Raw genomic sequence first — 25,974 nt, 5'->3', positions numbered from 1 at the left:
GATAATTCATTCCATAGTCTGCCCGCTTGGACAGTGCGGGAATTACTGAAGAATTATGTGATGTGAATTATGTATAGGAATGGAAAGTGTTCTCTCCTGAAAAATGTATACCATGCATGGGTAATAAATGAAATTTGCTATGTAAATAGAAAAAATAAATTATTTATTATAAGTTAAAAAATAGTTGATCATTTGCTATGTTTTGCGGAATAGTAGCGGATATTATTCTGATAGGAGCCCCGGGCGTATTTTGTAAGTAATGCATTTACATTCAACTTGTCCGTTGTGAAGCGTCTGAAAAATAAGTAAAATTAATAACTTGGATGTGAATTTCTTCAAGTAATACTATTTTTCATTTAACATTTCATAAAAAAAGTACAGTAAAACCTCAATATAACAGACTTATTGGGGGGAGGGAGCGTCTATTAAAGATGAAAAAGTCTGTTATATAAAAAAAGGTTTAACCCTGGATAACTAAACATTCTTCCCCGTGCCCTGCACCCGCCACGTTTTGTTTACCTTCGTGATTGGTGCGAATAGTTCATCGGGTGACGCGATTGCAATCACACGATAATTAGGAGGTGACCTACAGCCATATCATCGTCCGGTTAACGAAAGTTTAGTTACTACGTCAGTTGTTCGTAAAGGTATGTATTATTATGACATCAAGGTCATGATAAAAGATATTCTTGGTAAGTCTCCACACCATGAAACTCCTGTTCATTCTGCGACTGATAATTTCATGGCCGCTACAAATTGTTTACATACAGCGACACTTGAATTTAAGCATGCATAATATTAACAAGACGTTTTAATTTTTTTTACATTTGATCGGATTTTTTGTCCATTATATCTGAAGTTCGTTAAATAGAGGTCCATTATGTCGAGGTTTAATTTTTTAATTTTTTTTATTTATTTATTATATTTACATTTTTATTTATAACATAATACATTTGAATCATTTATACATATGGAGAACTTTTATATTTCGATTCGCTGTGCCTCTCCATAAAAGAGACTGTGCTCTTGTGCTTGGAGAGGGACTTACACTCGTGGTTTAATGTTATATAATAAAAGATAAAATAGTCTTTTTTTTGTATATTTTTTCAAGATTTAAATGTGAGCTTTAATTTTTTTCTTAAGTATTTTTATATCATCTATTTTTTTTATTTCTTTAGGGAGTTTATTAAAATGTTTGATTGCCAAGTATTTGAAGTTTTGCTGAAATTGCTTGGTGTTGCATTTTGGAGTAGAAATATTGTTTGAGAATCTCGATGATAATTTTTTTTTAAATTTAAATAATTTTTACCCTTTAGTATTTGAAAAATTGCGGTTTATTTATAAATGGTTTCTATATTTGGGACTTGAAATTTAAAAAAAAAAAATTCTGTTGGATATATGTTTTTTTTTCAAAATAACTTTAATTATGGTTTTCTGTACTATTTTCACAGAGTTCAGTATGTTGTTGTATGAGCCTCCCCATGCAACATGTTTTATTGTACAATTAATTTCTTTGCTAAAATTTCAAACCAATTTTATTAAAATATTTTGAATAAAATTACTAAATAAAGTTGCATACATGATAAAAAAAATGTACAAACATGATTTGGACCACCAGAAAAATAAATATTTGTACATATCGCTCACTCCTTTCAAGAACGTCATAAATCAAAAAACTTGATTTTTCAGGAGAACGTTTTTAAAGTATGAAAATATAACACAATGTATTAAAAATAAATATTAAGCCACTTATTGAACGTTTTACTGTGCAACAGACTTATTAGGTAAAACCTGAAGGTTTTTTCTCCATTTGAAAAATATTAAGTTTATTTAAGAAAATAATTAAACAATACATTTTCTTAAAAATGCAAAAACAACATTTTTTGCCCTGTAGCGGGTAAATATTAAGTTAAAAATATGCCTTTTTTGCTGGGATATAGTATATTTTCTGGGCATTCCGAAAACATGCACAACTGAAAATTGACGAATTTTGATTTATGACGTTCTTGAAAGGAGTGAGCGATATATAATTATTATTAGGGTCGTAAGCCCTGTAAATATTCAGGCTTCTATATTCTTCTTCATCTAAGATAAGATGTCAAAAAGTAAGAATAATTTTAAGATCAAGAAAGGAAAAAATACATACTCAATAAAGGGAGCGATTTGTTCAACGGTCCACTTTTGTCTTGTTTGGAATAGAACTTTTAATCTGTCGTTGATATTATCAGGAAGTTTAGATTCACTAAATGACCAAATCATTTGGGGATTTGATTCCAGGTCAATAAGAGCTATTCCGTCCAGCATTTTAGCCTGCAAAATAAGAACTCAATGATTATCAAGTAATAAAACAAAAAAGTAATAAAAAAACTATAGAACCATGTGACAAACAAGGCCATTATAAAAAATATATTTTTAAATTTTTATTAAATTTTTCTTGAAGTTATATTTTTAATTTTGGTAATACATCGCTCACTCCTTTCAAGAACGTCATAAATCAAAATACTTGATTTTGCAGGAGGACGTTTTTAAAGTTTAAAAATATAATACAATGTATTAAAAATAAATATCAACCCACTTATTGAACTTTTTACTGTGCAACAGATCTTTTTAGGTAAAACCTGAAGATTTTTCTCCATTTGAAAAATATTTAGTAAACTTAAAAAAATAATAAAACAATACCTTTTCTTCAAAATGCAAAAATAACACTTTCTGCCCTGTAGCGGGTAAATATTAAGTTAAAAATGTGCCTCTTTTGCTGGGATATAGTACATTTTCTGGGCATTCCGAAAACATGCACAACTTAAAATTGTCGATTTTTGATTTATGACGTTCTTGAAAGGAGTGAGCGACATATTTTTTTAAATTATCAAAAGTTCTGTATTTTAAATTGTTGCCAGAATTACAAAATGATTGCTCATCAATCAGCTTTGACTACGTTGTGTAATATTTTAAATCGGCATAAAGCTTCCTACAAAACTTCATAAAACAAAAAGTAGCGTGAAGGCAAAATAAAAATTTGTGTGTGAAAATTAAATATAAAATTACTGGGAGAACTTTCGTAAATGGAAGTAGAAGTGTGTCTAATGTGTAACGGTTACTTTTTCGGTTACACGATTTTAATGGTATTCCTTACTTTTTCTCGGTTTATATTCTTTCCAGCTTATGTTTTTGATATCAAATATATGCAATATGCAACCGAATTTGAGCACTGTTGGCGTAGTAAGCTTTGATTATTAAATTCAAAAACCTTATCCAGAAGTCGTTATTTCATTAGATTTTTTAAATTAAATCGCCATGTTTAGAAGTTAGCTCTATGAAAGTTTAATTTGTATTTGAATGCATGTAACAAGTCCGCCTCCGTGGTGTAATGATCAGCGTGTTTAGCTACCGTGCTAGAGGTTCCGGGTTCGATTCCCAGGGGAGGGGGTGAAAATAAATATTAGTGATTTAACACTGTAATATTCATTTAATATTACCCTGGACTGGTTCCTGAAGCGCAAGAGTGATCACCTTGCCTTCATGTAAGTAATGATCAAGATAACACTGCGTCAATTTGATGCAGTGTCCTATGCACCATTAGGTGCGGATAAGGGTTATATGTAGATAAGTAAGCATGTAACAAACAAATTTATTTTTAGTATAATTTTAAATATAAGCAATTTTAAAATGTGCTCTCAGTCTGGGTAAGCTCCGTAAGGGCACATTATTTGAAATTGTAACTATGTGTATGATGAAAATTTAGTAAATAGTGTAAAGATTTATAACTTACATTAGCAGACATTCCTTCCGGCAGTGAATCTTGCCAAGCCTGCATGAAATCATTCAAATTAAACTTGGCCGCACTCTCTAGCAACACCTGCGCTAACAACCTACACACCTTATCTTCTTGATACTTGTAATACTGATTGCCGTTTTCATAAGCCGTCTTCACCGTATAAAAATTGAATAAATTATCTAAAACCGCTTCCGGTACGAGGTTTTTCAGGGACTCTACAGTCGTGGCTCTCATAATTTTATCGAGAGGCCACGAATTTTCCTCGATCAAGTCCAGCATGTGGGACACAACCCTGAATTCATACTCGAAACTCAAAACCCTGTAATTCCCGTCAATTTCCATGGCTTGGATATTATCTAATCCCTGCAAAAGTTCCACGTCCGAAGCTTGAATGACGTCTTGCAACTGATCGAGGGACAAAAGTAGCTTTTTATCAATTGCGTATTCATACTCCGGCCCGGAGTATTTTGTAAATTGCAGCAGTTCGTATAACTTTCTCAAATGCGGTTTGCAAACGCGAGGTTCGAGGTACGTGTAGAAAATTTTAAGTATGTCTTTCTTGGACAAATTTCTCGGTGATTTGATGATGTCTTCCGATGTGTTGAGGCTAGTGTTTGGAGATGTTGTTTTTGTGAGCGAGGTGTTGGTTTCGTCCGTTGATTCGTTGAACGATGCGCTGTCATCGAGTTTGGTTTCTTTGCCCCACAACAGGCTGGGTATTAATAAAAGACTGTTTGAAGTTTCTGCTTCTTTGATGTCGTATGTTTTGGTCGATGTGCACAGAACGGCATTATCACTTTGAGCCCCTAAAAAAGGCAAAATTCTTATTAAATCATAAAGCTTAAGGTTTTTACATAAAAATATAGACAAGTATTATTCTTGGTCACAACTGTCGTCAAGAAAAGGCGATTCAGTTGGCTTGGTCATGTACTCCGCATGCCTCCTGAGAGCCTTAATCGAGCTTGCCTCTTTTACAAGGCATCAGGTTCGCGCCGCCCAGGACGACCACTGCTGACAATTCGTCGGCAGTTCTCGTCAGTAATTTCTTGTCAGTCTCGTAATTTCACAGTGACAGCGTGAGAAAGATATGGAAAGTAGGATGAGTAAAGGAGTTCTGGGAAGATAAAAAGGACTCAGGAGAGAAGAGTTATTTTGATATTTGGTTAGAATTTTTTAGACGTTTCTTGAAGGTGCATCTCCCCGTTTCATATTACCTTTGAACACCACAGTGCCCCCTGAAGACAGCTCATCCATCAGATGCTGGTCCAGTTGAATCAATTTCAGGTTCTCAAACGAAGCACTCTCTTCCGGAAAACATAGAACTTGCGAAATGGAAGTCAACTCGGACTCGTGGAGTTTAGCGTACTTTATGATATCCCGGACGTCAGAAGGCGTTCGCTCATAACTAAAAAGGAGTAATATAAAATATATAAGAAAAGAAAATTATTAAGGAATAGGGTATTTTCACTCGGGAGGAATATCTAATTGAACCTACTCAACCTAAGGATTGTGTAAGACTAGTTTTGTTACTTCGTTAAAACGTTGTTTTCGTAAGTTGGTAACGAATGACGTCACAGAAACGAATGCACACTACTACTAATACAGCTCTATATACCAGATACTTAAAGGGATACACCCCACAACACACCCGATGACATAAAATTTGATGATGTATAGCTGTGTCTTTTTTTTTCGTTTTATTAAAATATCTTAAGTTTAAACCTTAATATCTCCCTCACTTCTCTACAGATTTCAATAAAAATGTTACCGATAGTACGATGATTTTTCATATTGATTTTTATTTATTTTCAAACTTGCATTTTGACCAGTTTTTTTTATTCACAATATTTTGAGTTTGGACACAATTTTTGAGAGCAAAAATGTAGATTTTTGATTCAATGACAAGTCATTGGCCCCGTAAAATTTCAGACTTGCATTTTCTTCTTGGTCTTTTTTGAGATATCAATATGTATATAAATATAAATTTATATATCTGCATATTGTGATTTTTTACAAAAAGTACCTAGCACCACAATATTTTTTTATATATGGCAAACGCAGCCTACGTGAGTATTGTCATGCGTGCAATAATCGGTAAAGACTGGTTCATAGCATTCGAAATAATATTTATCGTAACGCACTTAACGTAATTAAAAAAAATAAAGTCCAAATATTTGTTTGTATTATTTAAAAAATAAAACTTTCGGATTTTTTAGGTTATGAAGTTGTATTTAAAGAAATAAAATAATTCAATTTAAATTTGCCGCTTTATGGCACGTGACAAGTGTGACCAACATGACGAACGCGCACTTGCGCAGCATTGAAAAATGACCTAACCTAAAATAATTTCTGGAAATGACAGCAAACATTCTAGCGTAGTTACCGTAGTTGTGTAATCAGTCCCGCAAACATTTCGTTTGTACCAAAAAACCGTGCAGTGCAAAATTAAGTGTGTTAAAAACAATTAGTTATTTAGAAATATGACGTCGTTATTTGGCGATTTTGGTCTAACGTCGAAGGGCCAGGACGACGGTTCCATGAGCCCCACGACCAGCAAAGGCGGCACGGGGGCCATTTCTCCCCTCTCGCCCTATCTGAACTTTGATCCACACTATATTCCTAAAATACAACCTGAATTTATATACCCGGACGAAAATTACAAAGCGCACACGACAAAACGAACCTCAGTAGCACTTCCTCAAATTGGCGCGAGCTGCATCATTGGGGCTGGTAGGTTTTTAAAATACTTTTCATCGTTACTTACATATTATTAAGATCCGGTAATAGCGTATGTAGCGAAATAAGAATACAGTTATAAAAATAACATGAAATTTTTCATTGGATTGTGAAAACGATAAAGGATTGTCATATTTCACTTTCTAAGCAAGATTTTTTTAAATAATACATTTTGAATATCAAGTAGATTAGCATAAGCATCACTTTGAGAACATGACATCAGAAAGAGAAAATCACAAATTTGTAGACAAATTTTTGATGGATTTTTCAGGTTTTTATAATGAAATCTTAAACGTCTTCTAACCCTTATTGTCACCTAATGGTGTATAGGGCACTGAATCAGATCAACACAATGTTTAGTTGATCATTAATTATATAAAGGCAAGCTAATCAGTCATATCTTTCAGGTACCAGGTAATATTTATTCAATGTTAGTCTGGAATGTGAGATATATCTAATGTTTATTTTAACCCCCCCTGGTAATCGAACCAGGGACCAGTATAGTAGTCAAACACCATTTTTTAAATAAAATCATTTATCTAAATTTACCAGTTGAATATTCAAATAAGTATCTGCACCCAATAGTACATAGGGCAATGCAAGATGCAGTGTTACATTGATCATTACTTACATGAAGGCAAATTCTATTCAATATTTTGAGAAACATATTTTTTATAAAATTGATATATCAATCTATGTGGTAGCTAGCAATATTGACCTTGAAATACTAAATGTGCCTTATGACATATTCGCACAGGAAAACAATCTGAAGTGTGGTTTTACTGTTTAAATACAACCACAGAAGTACAAGTGTCATTTTAGAGATAAATGTCACCGGGCTTTAGTTATAAGAGCGGCCATTCATGTGCGCCCTTACTCCTTTGAGGAAAGTTTCGTTCTGATAAACATGTATGCCTTTTTTTTTAGTTGAGAATTGCATTTATTATTTACCTTGCTTATTATGTACGAGGTTTATAGATCATTTAGTGGATTTTTGTTTCTTCTAGCTAATTAACCTTTTCCACTCTGACTATTTTTTCTCATAACTGATCAGCTACACCAATGATACTCAACCTTTTTTTTCTTCGGGCCGCATACATATATTTGTAGAGCTACGCGGGCCGCAACACTATACTGGTATGACAAAAAATATCATGAAACCCACCACCCCCGTTTTTTTGGAAAACCATTTGAGATTTATAAAAATATGACCAAAACAGAATAATAATAGCGCGCATATTTGTCTGTCAAATGTTTGTTTTTTGGGAATAAATCTAGCGTGTGCAGTAGCAACACTCTTATACCAGATCTGATGTTGACACGACAACGACCATCCTCTTTGGGTTTCCATGTCTGTACGTCAAAGTCGAAATAAATCTCAAGATATACGATTCTATATTTATAGAATGCCAGATTTTGTAAATCATGTTCCTGATAATAAATGTGTTGGGGGCCGCACAAAAAGCTTGGCGGGCCGCATTCGGTACGCGGGCTGCAGGTTGAGTATGGCTGAGCTACACTGATCAAAAAAATGCGACGTTTTTCTACCATTAAAGTTATACCTGCGCCGGGCCAGACATTGTGGCCCACGGAGCTGCCTACTAGAATCATACGGGCCAGAATGTCTGGCCTACAGAGTGGTAAGAGTTAAATATGTTTTTATTTGCATCTGCGTTGGGAACAGGCGGGATAATCTAGTGTGAACCATGTACAGCTATACTCCAGCACAGGTTAAGGGGTGAGTAACTTTATTCGTGGTTACTAATATTATTGTGTATTTAGGCCTCGGTGGTGCTGCTGGCTTCTACAATGGATTAAAAGCAACTACCTTAGCTGGACAAATAGGCAAAGTTAGGAGAACACAAATACTTAACTACGTTATGAAACAAGGTAAATATTTCATTTAATTATTCTACTTATTAGCATATTTTTTAAATAATAGTAATAAACCCTTATCCGCACCCCAATGGTGCATAGGGCACTGCGTCATATAAACACAGTGTTATCTTGATCGTTTACACATGAAGGAAAGGTGATCAGCCCTCCGCTTCAGGTACCAGTCCAGGGTTATATTGAATAAATATGACAGTGAAAAAATCACTTATATTTATTTTACCCCCTTGAGAATCGAACCCGGGACCTCCAGAACGGTAGCCGAACGTGCTGACCATTACACTACGGAGGCGGACAAGCATATTTTTTTACCTTTGTAAAAATGTTATTACAGCATAAAGGCATTGTATATTATTATTATTATTACTAATATGATATTTTCAAAGCAAGAAGAATAAAGCCCATGTACCATATATTTATTTTTATGAAATCAAATTGTAGTATTGTTAATATTTTTTAATATGTACAATGTGAAGTGAAGCAAGTTGGCAAAAGAAGGATGATGGTAGACTGAATGCAGTCTAAATGCACTCTCTCAAGACTGATGTGCGGCAAAACATTGTGTAATACATGTTCAAATGGTGATATAAGGAAAGAATGCAAGACTGAGATAAGCATTATCAATAAAATTCAGGTGTACTGAGATGGTTTGGGCATGTGGATTGAATGAGTGAAGACAGAATAGTAAAACAAATTTATGTGGAGAATTGTTGCCGCTAATAAAAGCAGAGGAAGACCCAGGTAAACTTAGCATGATCAAGTGTTTCAAATACTTATAAGCGGTCAGGTCAGGAGTCTGAATAATCAGCAGCTATGTATGAGAAGATACATGAATGTGGAAGAGGCGAAGATTGTTTGCAAAGACAGATTGGTGTGGCAAATTTGTAGTTTCTGGGTAATATATTCAAAATTAAACAAGGTTATTGGATTGAATTCTACTTTTATTTACATATATATTATAAAATGGAGTGTTTGATGATGTCTAAATAAGACGAAACGCGTCACATATCGTCATATATTTGTAAAAGTAGGATTCAATCTAATAACCTTGTTTAATTTTGGATATTATTACCCAAAAATTTTAAATGGAATTCTACCAACTGTCTGCAGTTACAATAAATTAATGAGTTTCTCTTTGATTTCAGGATCTGCCACAAGTTGTACCCTCGGAATAATCGCCTCCTTCTACTCTGTCGTCGGGGTGGGCGTCTCGTACGCGCGCGACAAGGAAGACGCCCTCAACACGTTCCTGGCGGCGGCTACCACGGGGGCCCTGTACAAGAGCACCGCCGGCCTGAAGGCCTCGGGGCTGGGGGCCGCCGTGGGGCTCTGCGTCGCCGGGGTCTACACGATAGCCACGTCGGCTGACGACCAGAAGATATGGGGAAAATTTAAGCAAATTCCGCTGTGAAACGTGCAGGAATACCGGAATTGAATATATGAATCTTTCGCTATTTAAATGTGACTTACCAATGAAACCAAAACTCAATATTAAATATTTATTACTATACTAATGTGTAAAGGCAACTAGCCGTAACTCAAGTTGCGGCTGTTTGGCTTAACAAGGCACAAAACATTCTTATAACTGGCCTCTATCATATACAATCACAGATTTTGCTCTATCTCTTTCCTTTACTGAGATATTCACTATCCAAATAGCCGCAAAATTGTATTAATTTGATACATGTTTTGGCAAAAAGCATCATTTTAAGTTGGCTATAAACTCGTTTATCTTAAAACTACTGTTTTTTAACTTGCGGCTATTTGCCTTTGCACATTAGTATATTAGCCTGTTAAATTTGCTTTCTAAGCACATTGTTTGCGGGAAACGCTTGCATGGTGTTGGTAGAGAGCGGGAGACGCTTGTAAGCGTTCTATTTGCTTACTTTCGGTGGAGCGCAAGATGCCAAAAAATATTGCACCGATTGAAATTGGGTTTGCGGTTACTTGTGATTAGTATACGACCCTAATTAGCATACTAATTACGGTCAGTGTTGATGAAAGAAAAACTTCCCGACAACAATGTGTTGATTTTATATAATTTTTTCATTTTCAATATTCAAAAAAAAAGTTTTTTCTTCTTGGTTTTATAATTGATAAAATGTATGTATCTAACTAAACAACATGCTCATAGTCGTTGTAATATGCACTACATTTTGAGTGTGTCCAAATTTTTGTTTATAAATTCTGGATTCACTTCAATAAGGGATTACTAATTCAAGATTTTTTTTATTGATATTTTATCATAAATAAAGAAGAATATGGATGACTGAGCATTTAGAGGGCTTACGACCTTTCCTTGGCTGGTTTAAGCGATCACTTAATCGACACAAGGAAGAATGTTAAAGTCTGGGTATTTACAAAGTTTACGACCTGTCCTTGCCTAGTTTAAGTGATCACTTAATCCAATCAACAATAGGTCATAAGCCCTCTAAATGCATAGGCTTTCATATTCTTCTTCATCACATTTTTCTTTATCTTTTTCATCTGAGATCTCAATAAAAAAATCTTGAAAGTAATATTATTCGTCTTTGTATTACAATTTAGGGCAGCCATTTTTGTTTCTTTGGTAAGGTCACAATGGTTTTTGCCATTTTTAATTGGAGTAAAAGAGAAAATCAATCAGTTGACCAATTAGAACTGGCGAACACTTCACGTTAGGTAAAATGATTGTGATATATTGAATTGTAACTTTGTATCAACTTTTTCAATGCAGCTTGCGCCTAAACTGCATCTAGTTCTCACTAATTCCATAGAAAGAGTAATAAATATCTTACCGCAAACATTAGGTTTCCTATTAACACTATAGCTGATTAGTTTTGAGACATAATTTAGATTTTATTTAGCTTTTTTGGTTGTTTTCATAACGAGAATTGTAATTTTATCGAGACACTTTTCCCGCATTGTCACGCAGATAAAATACACTTTGCTCTTATAAAAAAACAAAACTAAAAAGCAGAAAAATATATAAAATTTATTTTTTAGTTTTTTCCTCATTGTTTAAATTTATTAGAAATATATTTTAAGTTATAGATAGTTATGTCTCAAAATTGTGTTGATAATTTGACATTGTATTTTGATGTGAACAGGATAAAATTAATAAAAAAACACAGCCAAATAAATCGTAGCCGTACAGGAGAAAGTGGCCAACTAACGAAACGTAAAATGTCCAGGAGGGCCATTTAAGTCACTTTTACTTGGCAAGAAAATAAACATCAATGCAGTTAGTCATTTTTAACAAGCCAATATATTATACTTCCAAGTTTAAAATCCTTTGGGATTTTTTCAGGGCAATATTAAGCTAGTAAGATATCAAATAGTCAATGATCACGTTTTTTGTAAAAGATGCACTTGATCACTTTCTCCTGTATGACTACGAAATGTTAGAAAAAGCTGATTTGAATTTTTAAGAAAATAAACTCTTCATTTTTGTTTTTCTCTTGAAAAATTATGCGATAGTTTCAGTCTTATAACAGTGCCTAGACTGCCAAAAATTACGGTAAATGTGGAAGAGTTCTGCAATGATTAGTCGCGCAAAAGTCACTTCACTCGCCTTGACTTGGTCAGCTAATTATTCCAGAACGTTTCCTCGATATTAGCATTGTTTGTATCGAAATATAATATTTTATTTGCCATGTAAATAAATATGACATGTTTTTGAAAATATACTAAAAAATGCATTTTTATTTTGAAACCTTATGAAAAATTTTGTTTTTTTTTCAAGTAGATATGAAATGGACCCGGTAACTTTATCTTCTTCTTCAAACCCTTATCCACACTCTAATGGTGCATAGGGCACTGCATCATATAAACGCAGTGTTATCTTGATCGTTAACACATGAAGGAAAGGTGATCAGTACTGCGCTGCAGGTACCAGTCCAGGGAATATTGAATAGATATTAGAGTGAAAGGATCCACTTATATTTATTTGACCCCCCCCCTGGGAATCGAACCCGGGACCTCCAGAGCGGTAGCCGAGCGTTCTGACCATTACACTACGGAGCAATGGTATGGCAATTTAAAAATGAAAGGAACGCCATTAAAAAAATATACATCTGAAAAATGCATATATAAAAACCAGCATTGTTTAAAGCAAGTTCTGCAGTTTGTCTTCAATGTGATGATGTGGGAACAGCATTTCCAGTCAGATTTGAGCCATAGTGATTCTTAATTTTTAAAAATTTAAAGGGAAGTCCTGCCTAGTGTGAAGCTCTCCAAAATCACGCTGTCACTGTCACAAAGATCTAATAAGTCACATGACATCTAATAATTCGCATAGTGTGAAGCTTTCCAAAAACATGCTGCCACTATCACAAAAATCTTACAAGTCGCAAACATGCTAAAATGTATTTGTTTTTAAAATTAATTAAGCAAATCAAAATTAATTTAATTATTAATTTTTTTCAATATCAATAATAATAATAATAATAAAACCTTTATCCGCACCCCAATGGTGCATAGGGCACTGCGTCAAATAAACGCAGTGTTATCTTGATCGTTTACACATGAAGGAAAGGTGATTAGCCCTCCGCTTCAGGTACCAGTCCAGGGTAATATTGAATAAATATGACAGTGAAAAAAATCACTTATATTTATTTTACCCCCCTTGGGAATCGAACCCGGGACCTCCAGAACGGTAGCCGAGCGTGCTGACCATTACACTACGGAGGCGGACACGATATTTGTAGACACAAATAAAATGTAGGGTAAAATCCATATTTCCCTTTTAATAATACCTCATAATGAGTTCAACCCTCCCTTCCCGGTGTTATGTGCTATGTTCACATTGCTTCTAATAACCATAATATGTCTATAAATATAATAAATACAAGGCTAAGATTTTAGGTATTCCTCCATAACATATTTACGCATTCATTTAAAAAATAATAGTCAGAATTTTTCGAGTACATCGGAGTTATTTTCTGAATATCGGAAACAAATTCGCGTATAAACAGCGCGTGAAGAGTGTACGGGACATACTCTTGCATACTTGCACCGTGCAAGCGTGAGGAGCTCAAAGCTCAATGTTCTTTGTCTAGCTAGCGGGTTAGCGGCAGTAGCTCTTGAGCTTTCGACAAGAGTGGGCCTATGCTTGTTTCGTGAGCGTTGCAAGATGGTTTTTTAATGTTTTCAGCAAATAAATCTAATTCATTATAATTTTTGACTTCATTTATAATTAATTAAGGGGATTAGCTATGAATGATTGTATTTTTCCGATTTAAAAACGGTAATCTTTTGTTGTGTAGTGACTACCCAACACCGGGACGTGCATTTTATTTTAGCACTGGAAGGGAAAGGTTTTCTACAGATAATAGCAAGATATGATTGAAATTGATGATTTAACTTACAACTACACTAGCTGCATTTTCCTTAAATGGTAGGATAAGCACTATTTTATTAAGAATCGTTGGTTAATGCATTAAACTGCTCTCTAACTATTGTTCTGTGGAGTCAGAAGGGCAGGAATCGAAATGGATAAAAACAAAATTAAATAAACAAAAACCAAAATAAGTAAATTACATTGAACCCTATCAAAACAGTTCAGAGAACAATCATTAAAGTCGTTTTAAAAAGGTAATAAACCTATCCAACAAAATTATTGTTTCCAATATACCAAGTCCCTAAAGTAGAAACCATTTTAAAAAAAACAGCAGTTCTTCAACTATTTTAGGGTGAAACATACTTCAATCTGAAGAAAAGTTTATCATCGAGATAACAAAATGATTACAATACTAAAATGCAATACCAAATGATTCCAACAGAACTTTTGGGAACCAAATACTTCAATAACTTTCCTACAGATATTTAAAAAAATGAATACATTAAAATGCTAAAAAATAAATTAAATGCCTTACATACATTGTTCACTCCTTTCAACAACGGCATATATAAAAAATCGTCAATTTTGAGTTGTGCATGTTTTCGGAATGCCCAGAAAATGTACTTTATCCCAGCAAAAGCGGCATATTTTTAACTTAATATTTACCCGCTGCAGGGCAGAAAGTGTCGTTTTTGCATTTTGAAGAAAGGGTATTGTTTAATTATATTTTTAAATATACTAAATATTTTTCAAATGAAGAAAAAACATTCAGGTCTTACCTAAAAAAATCTGTTGCACAGTAAAAAGTTCAATAAGTGGCTTGATATTTATTTTTAAAACGTTTTATTATATTTTTAAACTTTAAAAACGATCTCCTGAAAAATCAAGTTTTTTGATATGTGACGTTGTAGAAAGGAGTGAGCGACATGTTAATCGAAAAATAACAAAAAACACAATGATAAAATAAATTATATCATTCACAAGCATAAACAATGAGTGTAAGCCCCTCTCCAAGCCAAGAGCTTAGTCTCTTTATTGGAGAGAACAGCATAATCAATTTTAAGATTGTCAAAAGTAGAAATGTCTAGCAAATGAATAAATTCTAAAAAATCTTTTAACTACATACTATATTAAATAAATCAATTTATAAAAAAAAAAAACATTTTCAACCAAATATTGCAATTGCAATTTTCATAAAATTAGCCTAAAATACTACCACAAGTGTTTCACTAAACAAATTCTTAAAGTAAATTCTAATAAACCATTGACTTGTACCATAGGTTAAGCCTCAGAAATCTTTAAATAAGTTGATTCCAAAATAATTCCGCGAGTGAAATAGTTCTGAAATCACTGTTCTAGATCACTTATATATTTAAAAAATAATGCTACTTGTTGCTAATTTTTTAACGATTTTATTGGCTTTCATTTAATCACAAAATTTGCAACATGACATATTGCACAAATGCAAAATTGCAGTTGTTGTCGAAACCGATTTTAACCTCAAAGCAAATTTTTATAAAATTAAAATTCATTGTAAAACTGAGGGGCTCTTCAAAATTAATGTTTTCATACATATTAAAGGTAAAAAAAATTCGTAAACAAAATGATTAAAAGGTCCTGAGCAAATGTTTTCTTATTAGCTTAAAAGCCCGCCAAAAATTAAGAGAGAATATTAACATAATTTTTGAATGCACAGTAAAATGGAAAATAACACATAGATCATGATTAAAATAAAAGTAAAATAACTCACTCGTCTTCCATTTTCATGTGTGAGATCACTCGTTTTGTTTAAAATTAAAAAAATATTTACACTCCAAACTTTTGACTTTGACAGCAAACGAGAATTTAAAATGTCACTTTTTTCTTATGTTAGTATTGCCAGCTACGAAACTTTTTTTCCTTTTACGAAAAACGTTCCTTATAATAAAAAAAAAACTACAGAGACAGTTTTGAGAGCGCCACATTAGGCATCATGATGTTAACGGTCTTAAAATGAACAGTGCGCATATACTTTAAAATTCCGTTTATTCTTGCAAGGATATATTTTGATTTTATTATACAAGAGGCAGAGTAAACTAAGTAGGTACCAAAAATATTTTATCTGTCTTGTAAATAAGTTACTGCACCGCCGTGACACTAGCGCTTCGTTGTCATTTCCGTCTGTCAATGGCCCCTACAAATATTTTGTGGTGAATCGGCTAGCAAGGTGCAGTGACGAATTTATTACAATGACATCCAGAAATGAAAAAGATAGGACAAAGCAGATACAGGAAAAATGCCAGACGATATTGAATCAATTACTCAAAGACGAGGATAATAAATATTGCGTGGACTGTGACGCCAAAGGTACGTTTGAAATTTCTTGTCAAAAAATATTTTGTACAAGGCTTTCGTCGGTGTTCTTTTTTGGATGGTTCATAAATATGTTTGATTTATTAATGTGATTTGGTGCACATTCTCGTAGTGAAGTGTTCGTAATGGACGGTCGATGCACACGGGAACCTTGAAATGTTCGCCCAACGATTTGCGGTTTCGATACGCCTCCTTGGTTCCGTTCAAATTCACTAATTATTAACAAAAATGCTGATTTGTTTCAGTAAGACCGTCAGTCATTTAAAACGGCCTCTCTTAGCTGCGTATCGTATGCATTTAAGTCGTCGCAAATTGATATAAATTTACTCATCTTTTTCATATTTTTCCCCCTTTACACATACATTGATATACTGGGCACTGAATTGAATTGACGCAGCGTTATCTTCATCAAAATTAAGGGGTTCATCTGCCAATTGGGTGGGCCAAATGTAATTCGGATAATTTATATTTTTTATGAATTTATGGCATTAAAACTGCAAAAAGAGGGTGTTTTAAATGTGACGCCAGGAGGCGTTACCCAGGGTCGAATTTGTGTCATCTTTACTTTACCTTTAGTATTCATATAATGCTAGGATTTTTTTAGAAATTATTATTTAAAAAAAAGTCTTTTTTCCCCAAAGTCTGTCTTTAGAATATTATATTATACATTCTATTCATTACACTATAAGAACAGGTATAATAAAAACTAACTAACTATCACGCCGCTTCGCCGCAGGAGTAGGCAGAGGGAATCGAACGCCACACCACTCTGTCTTTGCAAACATTCTTCGCCTCTTCTACATTCATGCATCTCCTCACACATACTCGACGATTATTACGACTCCTGACCCGACCGCTTTCAAGTATTTGACATACCTGATTGTGCCAATATTAATTATGATATTAATTAAATGACAGGTATAATATTAATTCATTAATCCATATCCACTGCCCATGTGGAGCATATGGAGTCCTTAAACTGCCTCCAAGCTCTTCTGTCAGCTGCCAGCTTCTTTGCATCTTCCCAAATCTGGTCACAAAACTGTCGGCGAAATTCTCAGCAGTGTATGTCCTGAGCAGAGAAGCCGTTTGTAAAAGAGGCAAGCTTGATTAACCTGTCCGGGAGTGAGTTTCTGCGGACAAAACTGTATCTGGGGAGTCAATTTTTTTTCTATTTTTTTAACTTATTATTATTTTGTATCATATTCAATGCTATTAGCAACCTTTTTTCTTGGATATTTTTATTTATTCACACTATTAGACATGATTTGTCGAAACATCCATAATTTTGGGGTAAATTATGTTTTAAAAATGTTTTGATATAAATAAATCATGTTTTGTATCGGCCTTACATGTACCGGCCATACTCCCGGACATGTTTAGGGTCTTGCATCGTAAAGTGATTCTTGAGAAAAATGGGGTTGATATAATGGTTTTAAAATATTTTTTGAAGGTCCTCGCTGGGCATCATGGAACTTGGGAATATTTCTGTGTATCCGCTGCGCCGGTATTCACCGAAACCTCGGAGTCCACATCTCCAAAGTGAAGAGTGTCAATCTGGACTCATGGACGCCGGAACAAGTTGTGAGTACTCTCCTTATCTTTGTTATAATCCGTCATAAAGATCAGCTACTGATACACGGGCAGTTTGATTCATATGTAGACTGACGTCATAAAACTAAATATACTTTATTTAACCCATTGCACCACTTATAAAGATGACATAATTTTTTATTTTTTGACATCTCATCAAAGATGAAGAAGAATATGGAAGTCTGGGCCTTTACAGCTCTTACCCCCTCTTCAACCTTCAACGTCTCTAAAATTTAAAATTATCTTCACATACGGTGTTTGAAAATTATGCGAAATGCATCGAAACACGTGTCATAGTAGATTTGAAGAGAAAGTGGTATTTACTGATTAAAAATGGATAGATTTTACCACAAAGTGACTGCCAAATCAATTAATGAAAGAATAAAATAAGTTTGCATTTGGCAGGTATTCTGGTGATCAATAAACCCCTTGTTCACACAGTATCAAAGTGTGTATGAAATTGCAATTTATTTGTATATCGAATGTACAAAATACCTACCTGTGAATTAAATTCAAATCACCCAGTTTAAAAAAAGTTTTGTTGGCTATTATTTCTCCAAATGTGGGTGTAGGTACAAAATCCTATTCGTGTTGTTGCTTATATTTACTGGCTCTTGACTCATCAAGCGTTTGTAGAAGAATCAACAAACAGAATTATTATCAACACTGTCATGTTATTTGCTTTGAAAAGTTTTCAAAAACACTGATCATTCTTGGAAAGTAATAGTTTTACCTTTCATATTTACCTTTCTACATAGGCATGGTAATAGAATATTCATATTTACGGCCGTTATCAATTTCAGAGTGAAATATTGACTATGATCTTATCTGGATAACAGATTGAAGATGAAATGTAAAAATATGTAAATCATTTTAAAGCATTTAGATGATTTTTAATTAATGTTTTATTTAGTAGATACAACTATTTCTTAAAATCTACTGTGACACGTGTTTCGATGCATTCCGCATCATTTTCAGATGCAGAATGCATCGAAACACCTGTCACAGTGGATTTTAAGAAATAGTGATATTTACTAAGTAAAAAATAGTTGAAAATGGATAGATTTTACCACAATGTGACTGCCGAATCAATTAATGAAATTATTTATATGATGTTACGAATTTCTTGTGTTTATATAATTAAAAATTAGTTGCATATTTGTCATACAGTAGAAGGTAAATGGGGAAATTTTGAATCAAACAGGTAGATGATTTTGTGTATTCGGAAAGTATGTTTCCTAGGGATGTAAATAATTATAAAGCTATAATAAGGAATGTAAAATGCTGGGAACAAAATGAATTTAAATTTAGCAATCGGCGAATAACTTAGGAGATTAAAGACTCTGATCAAACATTTACATTTTTATTTATAAAGATAGATAAAAAAACATGCCTCTTCAAATGAAACATTATGTTAAAATTGTAAAGTGATTGGCGGATAACTTTAGGAGATTTAAGATTTTGATCAAACGAACATCAATACATTGTTCGCGGGAAACTCTTAAAAGCGTCTTTTCGTTAGTTTTTTCTAGTAGTTTTTTTTAGTAGTCTTTTCGTTCCTGATAGTAGAGAGCAGAAGCTGCTTATAAGTATTTTATTTGCTTACTTTTGGTAGAGCGAGAGATGCCAAAAAATATTGTACATATGGGAATTGGCTGTGCAGTTACTTGTGATTAGTATACTGAGGGTCGGGCGGCAGACTGTCTGAGTATAATTAGGCAGCTTGTGCACTACACAGAATTTTACCGTCCGGCAGGCCGGTTTTGAAAAATAAAAGTGACTACGGCGGTTTAGCGTAATGGAATTTACGCGCACCGTGATCACGCACCGATCCGAAGAAAGAAAGACAAAAGAACAAGCCAATCATCCGTTTTATATGCTAACTGAAGTGCAGGACAGTAAAATTCCGTGTAGTGCACAAAGGCCCTTAGGGTGGGGGTTGATGAAAAAACCGCCCGCAAACAATGTGTTAACATTTTTATTTATATACATAATGCTGTCTATAACCATTCAAGGTTCAATTTGTCAAGAGTTTGAATGGAGTTTGGTTCTAAAATTGCAATACATTACAAGAGTCGAAATGGACAATGAAATAACTTTTTTTGAACGATTTATTTCCAGGTGTCTCTGCAGCAGATGGGCAACTCGCGCGCCCGCGCCGTGTACGAAGCCAACTTGCCGGATTCCTTTAGGCGCCCGCAGACTGACTCGGCTCTGGAGGCCTTTGTGAGGGCCAAGTACGAGCATCGCAAGTACCTGGCCCGCGAGTGGGTCCCGCCTTCACCGCCCCAGGTCAACTGGTGAGTTGTCCCGCACCAAACTTCATCCTTAAATGAGAATTAAACAACGACTTAACTTGTCCGGGAGTGTGGCTATACGTGGTCGTCCAAACAAAACTTTCCTCAAAGCAGTATGTGCGTACATAAACGGCCGAGCTTATAACCAAAGCCTGGTGGCATTTATTTCTAAATTGGAACTTGTACTGCCATCTGTGGTTGTATTAAAACACTAAAATTACACTTCAGATTATTTTTCTGTTTTATCCATGAAAACAAAGTTTGTGCGTCATTGTAATGACACTCTCAAAGAAAATCCATCAAATAAAACATGGATAATTTGATAAAAATCACGTTTAATGGTGTAAATATATTTTTTTATTTAAGAAAATATGTTACTTAAGGCATTGACTATGATGTAAATTTATAAAAAGTATAAATCTCACTTCCCAGATACAGTTTTGTCCGTAGAAACTCACTCCTGGATAGGTTATTAACCTTTTTACAAGTTATTGTCTTTTCTACTTTTATTTTATTTGACCAGCGACTTCGTTCTTGACATTCCTGAGGGGAGGGAATGATAAATTGAAATGAACAAAAGGAATTATTTGCCAAAAAACCTTGTATTTTCTACTGGCATTTGTGAAGCTGATAATAGAGCCTTCTAGTTTTATATTAGGGCTTGAATCACAGATAGATAATGGATAAAGTATATTTTATAAATAAAGATTGTACGCAGTTTCCTGAGCTTTAAAGTATTTCTTGATTTATGAATTTGCAGGGATAAAGAAATAGATGAGGAAATCGAACGGCAAAAGAAAAAGAAGAAGTCCGCTTCCTCCGGCACAAGTCTTGGAAATGCATCACTTTCTCCGGCCGATAAGAAGACAGCAGTGAGTGGAAATATTTTTTGTCATGTATTTCTTAGTTTTTTTTATTCTTAATTAATGTTTACATTCTGCATTATGCAAGAAATTTTGTACTTTTTTGTTTCTTATCTAATATTTTATTATTTTCGCTTACAATAATAATTTAGTTTATCTTTAATTCCTTTTTAACATGTTTTGAGTGGGGTCCAAATCTTTGTTCACAAATTCTGAGTTTATCTCCACTCAGGAGTTATTTATAAACATGAAGGCCTCTGCTAATGAAGGTCTCTGGTCAGTAAACTAAGATTTTTTTTTTGTGGCATTGACATACGTTTCTCTCATGAATATGTTTCCTCTTGCAGCAAAAGTCGTCCGAGGTGGTGCCACAGCTCTTGCCCAAGCCCAAATCTTCCGCTAGCCCGAAACCTGGAAGGACCACTCCGAAACGTGAGTCCGGGGGAACGGCGGACCTTCTAGGAACATCTACTACGTCCGCTGGTGCCGAATCTAAAACCCAGAACCCCCCCGTGGACGATGTCTTCAGTAGCTTCCTGTCGGGGCCCCAAGCCACGCCGGATGCGAACAAAAACGGCAAACCAGAGGCCAAGACCATCGATCTGAAGACGGAGGAGGAAAGCTTCTTCAACCAGCCGGCGCCCAGCGAGAAAGAAAAGTCCAAAATGACCAAGGACAGCATTCTGGCTCTCTACGGACAGGCTCCGACGCAGACGCTCAACTCTTCGCAGTTTCCCGCGACGGGACAGAACGGCGGATTCAACGCCACGTTTCCCCACTCGCAAATGTTCAACCAAGGCCAATTCCAGCAGCAGCCTAATTCCTTCGGGGGCCAAGGCGGAGGCTTTAACAACTTCCAGACCCAGGGCGCGTTTATGCAAAACGGCAGCGGTTCTCATTCTAATTTGCCGCAGAACAGTTTCCCAAATAGCTTCAATCAGTTTGGTGCAGCGCCGACGCAAACCCCGTTCGCTCAGTTCCCTTCGCAACAGAGCCAATTTGCGGCGGCCAATTCTTTCTCCGCCCCGAATTCGTTTTCCGCTCCTCTTGGCGCGTTTTCGAATATCCCGAATCAATTCCCGCAACCCTCGGGCCAGTTCCAGCCCTCGCACATGAACGGCGGCTTCCCGCCTTCGAATCCGCCCGGCGGTCAGCAGTCCCTCTTCAACATGCAGCCGAACCTGCAGCAGCAGTTTGGCAGCATGTCGCTCGGGCACCAGCCGACGCCCGCCAATAATTTAAACGCATTCTCCTCCACGCAGACGCTGCAAGGAGTGTTCCCTCCCAATAGTCAATCGACGATGGCGGCCAACAGCGTCTGGCAGTGAGAAACGCGCGCCAGAATCGGGCTGAATAATTTTTCTAGGAAATTGTAAGAATGCCGGAGTAGAGAGACAGGATTGGGTTTGCTTTAAATGTATCGGATAGGATTGTGTCGGCTGGTTTTAAGGAGCTTGAATTGTCCATTTTACCTTATTTCAAACTAAATCTCAGACGTGAGGAATATATTATATAAAAAAAAACTTATTAGCCATTGCAATTATTATTTTTTATACTTAATCTATCAATTGTTTGATTCAACCTCTCGATGAGACTGTTAAAACTGGTCCCAGTTGCCGCGACCGCCCTTACAATTTTAATGCTGTCAAATTTGTTGACAAAATAAGACTTGTAGTGACATCTGTTGACTTCTTAAAGTAGTACAAATTTCTGTAATACCAACTTAACAATTTAAATTTGATTAAAATACCCATTTGTTTAGATAAATCTGATGGTGAAACATTACTAAACCAGCTTTAAAATCAATTGTATTTTTATTCGGAATATTATGCAGTTAATTTTTGGTTCATTTAAGACTCACTATTCGGATAAAATACAATTTGTTCGCAATAACTCGCTTCCCGAGAGGTTAAACAATGATTTTAATTTTTAAAAAGCCGTGATTTTTAGTTTTTAATATTTAGAAAACTTATTGATAATTCTTAGAATTAATTAGATATGTAATTCAATTCGTGACGATGTGTGTGTGTATGTGTGATGGCCATGTATGTGTATTTCAATTGATTTCATGGTTATTATTTATAATACATGTTACTTTTTGAATACTTTTTACGCAAGATGACACATATTAAAATTTCATCTGTGTTTTAGATGCAAAAGTGCCAGAATGGGTGGGAAGGGGTATTAAATATGTAAGTTCGGTTGATGTAAAAGTGATGATATAGTGCTTCTCCAACTCCTCCAAGGGTAGTTGGAAATCCATGCCACGAATGACAACATTATCCTAAAATTAATAGAACGAGATACATTCATTTTCGGATAAAAAATAAGAATGACCAAAAATATATGAAAATTTGCCTCACATTCTTTAAGACGTCAATAAAATGTGTTCAAAACGACAAATATAAAAAACATTCTGACAAGCTTATCTGTAGAATGGGTTATAATTTTCTATTTTATTTTTAATTTCAATTTCACTTTCAACTGCCTTTTTGCAGGTTTGAATTGTTTTTGGCATTATTTTCCACGGAAAATGCAAAACAGAAATTTGAATTTGACATTTAGCATCAGTGTTGCAAGTGGAAAAAATTGTTTTAACCATTTCCCACCACATTTTTTTTTATTTTGTATTTTTGGTCAGTTGATATATTAAAAATGTTGTCAATTGTCCATAGTGAAGTGGATAGAAGATTCATGCGGAATGTATGAGGTCTTGTTTGATTGTACAACCATTAAATTCTTAATTGTGGTTTGCAAAACACCTCTCCTGATATGAATAATAATTATTTTTGTAATTTATTTCATGTCGTGTATACACCAACGTAATTCGCAGAGACATTTTCTTTTACATTTTTTATTTGTTCAGCCAAATAATGTTGCCGTGGCAAAAAAACTTTATTTTTAAATTGCTTTAAAAATATATTTATAGGAATCCACCGATCTTAAAATTAAACATAATATTTACTCCATATTCCATGAACCAGGAAAGTACACAAAAATGTATGAAATAAAATATTTTATTTTTATTTTACATATTAATATCTTCTTCTTCTTCTGCTTGGTGTAAACCTTGTGGCCTGTTTTTAAGAGGGATTAGGCTCCTGCGATGTCGATCCATCTCTTTGGTGGTCTGCCCGAGAGTTGTCTACCTTGGGGTTGGCCGTACAGTGCAATGTGGGGGAGTCTGGATGGTTCCATTCTCCTCACATACGCATATCTTTGTCTCCTAATATTGAAAATAGGATTTTTCTCGCAGACTGCTAAGAAAAAAACTGTCAGTTCGCAAGCCTTTGGTTGAAAAACCACAGATATAGATAGATCACTTTAATATGTATATTTTGCCTTTAGTATATAAAAATATTGTCATTTTTATCATGTATTTTTCTTTTTATTAGTTTAATGATATTAGTTCCACTAATTAACATTAAATATATAGTTTTAAAATTAAAATTTACACATCAAATCCATAAAAGGAGTGTGCAATAAATATATAAATGTATTTTATTTGTTTCTGCAATGCAATTGTGTTCATTTCGTCCATTAATTTTACGATAAAAATATTTATGTTAAAAAAAATGCTGTTTTATATTTTTTACTGGTCACCTTTTGTTAAATTAGGTCACTAGGGTTTTCACACATTTTCAAATATTATTTAAAAAATAAAGCAAAAATTTACTGTCGTGTAATGGTGTTTTTTTTTGTAAATTAGTGAAAAACTTGTTTGAAAAGTAAAAATCTTGAAAATTGTGATTGATATCTTTTATCAACACACTTGGGACGGGTGTTTTTTATGCCTGCGGACTGCTTGCGACGGGATTCGATAATTATGTACATATAATTAAGACCTTAACAAAGAGATTGGTACATAATACATATTCATATAAAAACATTGAATATGTAATTGCTTCTTTTCTGAATTTGAAATGAGGCTGGCGCAGAAGGTGAAAATAACCTTCCCGTCCTTAAGCATCAATCGACCGAATGGGTAGAAATACCTTTCCCGTCCAGTGTGTTAAGATCATTACAATTTGCTTTGTTAGGGTTTGAAGAAATATATCTGGAAAATAGTCACCAGTAGCATTGGTGCAAGTTTCAACTTGTTTGGGTCGTGCTAAATTCTTGTTGAAATACTGGATTGTCAGCATTCAGATTGGCAAGATTCTGTGTAAAATCGATTTAGACCTTGGTTTTCAGATAGCGCCACAAAAATATCTGCGGTGTTAAATCGGGTGATCTGGGTGGCCAAGTAAGATTGCTGAACTTTGAGATGCTAAGTAAAATATGTTTTAATGACCTATTTCTAGTGGGAAAAATAAAATAAAGTGTGTTATTCTTGCGCTATCAGTTCATAAATGACCGTATTGTGGTTCAACCCTTAGCACTCTTATGTTGAGTGTGGCTCAACATCGTATTTAATATGCCAAATACGATGCTGACTTTGGTTCGACTTTCTGTCGCAATTTCTAAAATACAGTAAACCCTCCTATAACGTTGAGATAGATACTGCGTTTATCAATGGGAACGTTGTAGGGGGTTAATGTTTTTAAATTGTATTTTAATTTTGAATGACTCATTTCATTATTTTCCTCTGATCAAAATACAAAAATACAATTGAAAAAATTAACCACTTACGACATTCCACCTGATAATGCGGTACCTATCTCAACGTTATAGGGGTTTTTAGTGTAGTATAAATAAAAAAAAAGAATTGACTTAAAAAAACTAATGTAAGACCCCTTTTTAAATCTATCAATTAGTTAGACACCTACAAAATAGTTAAAAATTAAGGAGTGCTAAGGGTTAAAAATGCTTGCCAATACTAGTTTAAATCAATTAATTCCATTTTCTGATGTTATTTAAGTCTTTATGTTTGAATGGGAGTACATTGTTATAATAATAAATTGTAATCAAGCACCATTATTTTGTGGTAAATAAACAAACTTTTAAATTGCTGTTATATTACTGTAAAATTCAACACATTTTTTTATCTGGGCTGTTCTATTTTGTATTTAAGAAATACCTAGTGTTAAATACAGCTTGATCTTTATTTTACAGGGCGAAACAGCTGTCATTAAAATAAAAATCAATTGAATTAAATTTTTATTTTATCTCAATCTTGTGACAGCCTTAGAAATTATAATTAAA

At 34.3% G+C, this 25,974-nt stretch overlaps 3 protein-coding genes across 4 annotated transcripts; 2 read left to right on the top strand and 1 right to left on the bottom strand.

Annotated features, from left to right (window-relative positions):
- Nucleotides 1-59: 59 nt before the first annotated feature.
- LOC148313308 (sister chromatid cohesion protein DCC1-like) lies at nt 60-15,588 on the bottom strand. 2 transcript variants are annotated; one of them, XM_088263858.1, is made up of 5 exons: nt 6,540-8,212; nt 4,990-5,180; nt 3,770-4,581; nt 2,147-2,310; nt 60-294 (listed from the first exon to the last, which is right to left on the bottom strand). In XM_088263858.1, exons 2-5 carry the CDS (start codon nt 5,027-5,029, stop codon nt 189-191), a joined length of 1,122 nt encoding a protein of 373 aa, XP_088119984.1. In that variant the 5' UTR covers nt 5,030-5,180; nt 6,540-8,212; the 3' UTR covers nt 60-188. The 2 variants fall into 2 exon arrangements, with proteins under 2 accessions (XP_088119984.1, XP_088119976.1); XM_088263850.1 differs by lacking the exon at nt 6,540-8,212 and adding an exon at nt 15,475-15,588 and having other exon boundaries at nt 66-294.
- Nucleotides 6,095-12,086, top strand: LOC148313309 (mitochondrial import inner membrane translocase subunit Tim23-like). The gene is made up of 3 exons (XM_088263869.1): nt 6,095-6,505; nt 8,294-8,401; nt 9,550-12,086. Exons 1-3 carry the CDS (start codon nt 6,256-6,258, stop codon nt 9,813-9,815), a joined length of 624 nt encoding a protein of 207 aa, XP_088119995.1. The 5' UTR covers nt 6,095-6,255; the 3' UTR covers nt 9,816-12,086.
- Nucleotides 15,589-15,892: 304 nt separating the features above from the next.
- Nucleotides 15,893-23,828, top strand: LOC148313307 (stromal membrane-associated protein 1-like). The gene is made up of 5 exons (XM_088263828.1): nt 15,893-16,070; nt 17,530-17,660; nt 19,791-19,969; nt 20,727-20,838; nt 21,177-23,828. Exons 1-5 carry the CDS (start codon nt 15,953-15,955, stop codon nt 22,155-22,157), a joined length of 1,521 nt encoding a protein of 506 aa, XP_088119954.1. The 5' UTR covers nt 15,893-15,952; the 3' UTR covers nt 22,158-23,828.
- Nucleotides 23,829-25,974: the final 2,146 nt, after the last annotated feature.

Source organism: Brachycentrus maculatus, unplaced genomic scaffold (genome assembly GCF_059751285.1).
Source record: "Brachycentrus maculatus isolate JH-2025_06_01 unplaced genomic scaffold, ASM5975128v1 h1tg000015l, whole genome shotgun sequence".
Classification (NCBI taxonomy): Eukaryota; Metazoa; Arthropoda; class Insecta; order Trichoptera; family Brachycentridae; genus Brachycentrus; species Brachycentrus maculatus.
This window is presented reverse-complemented; position numbering and strand designations above follow the sequence as displayed.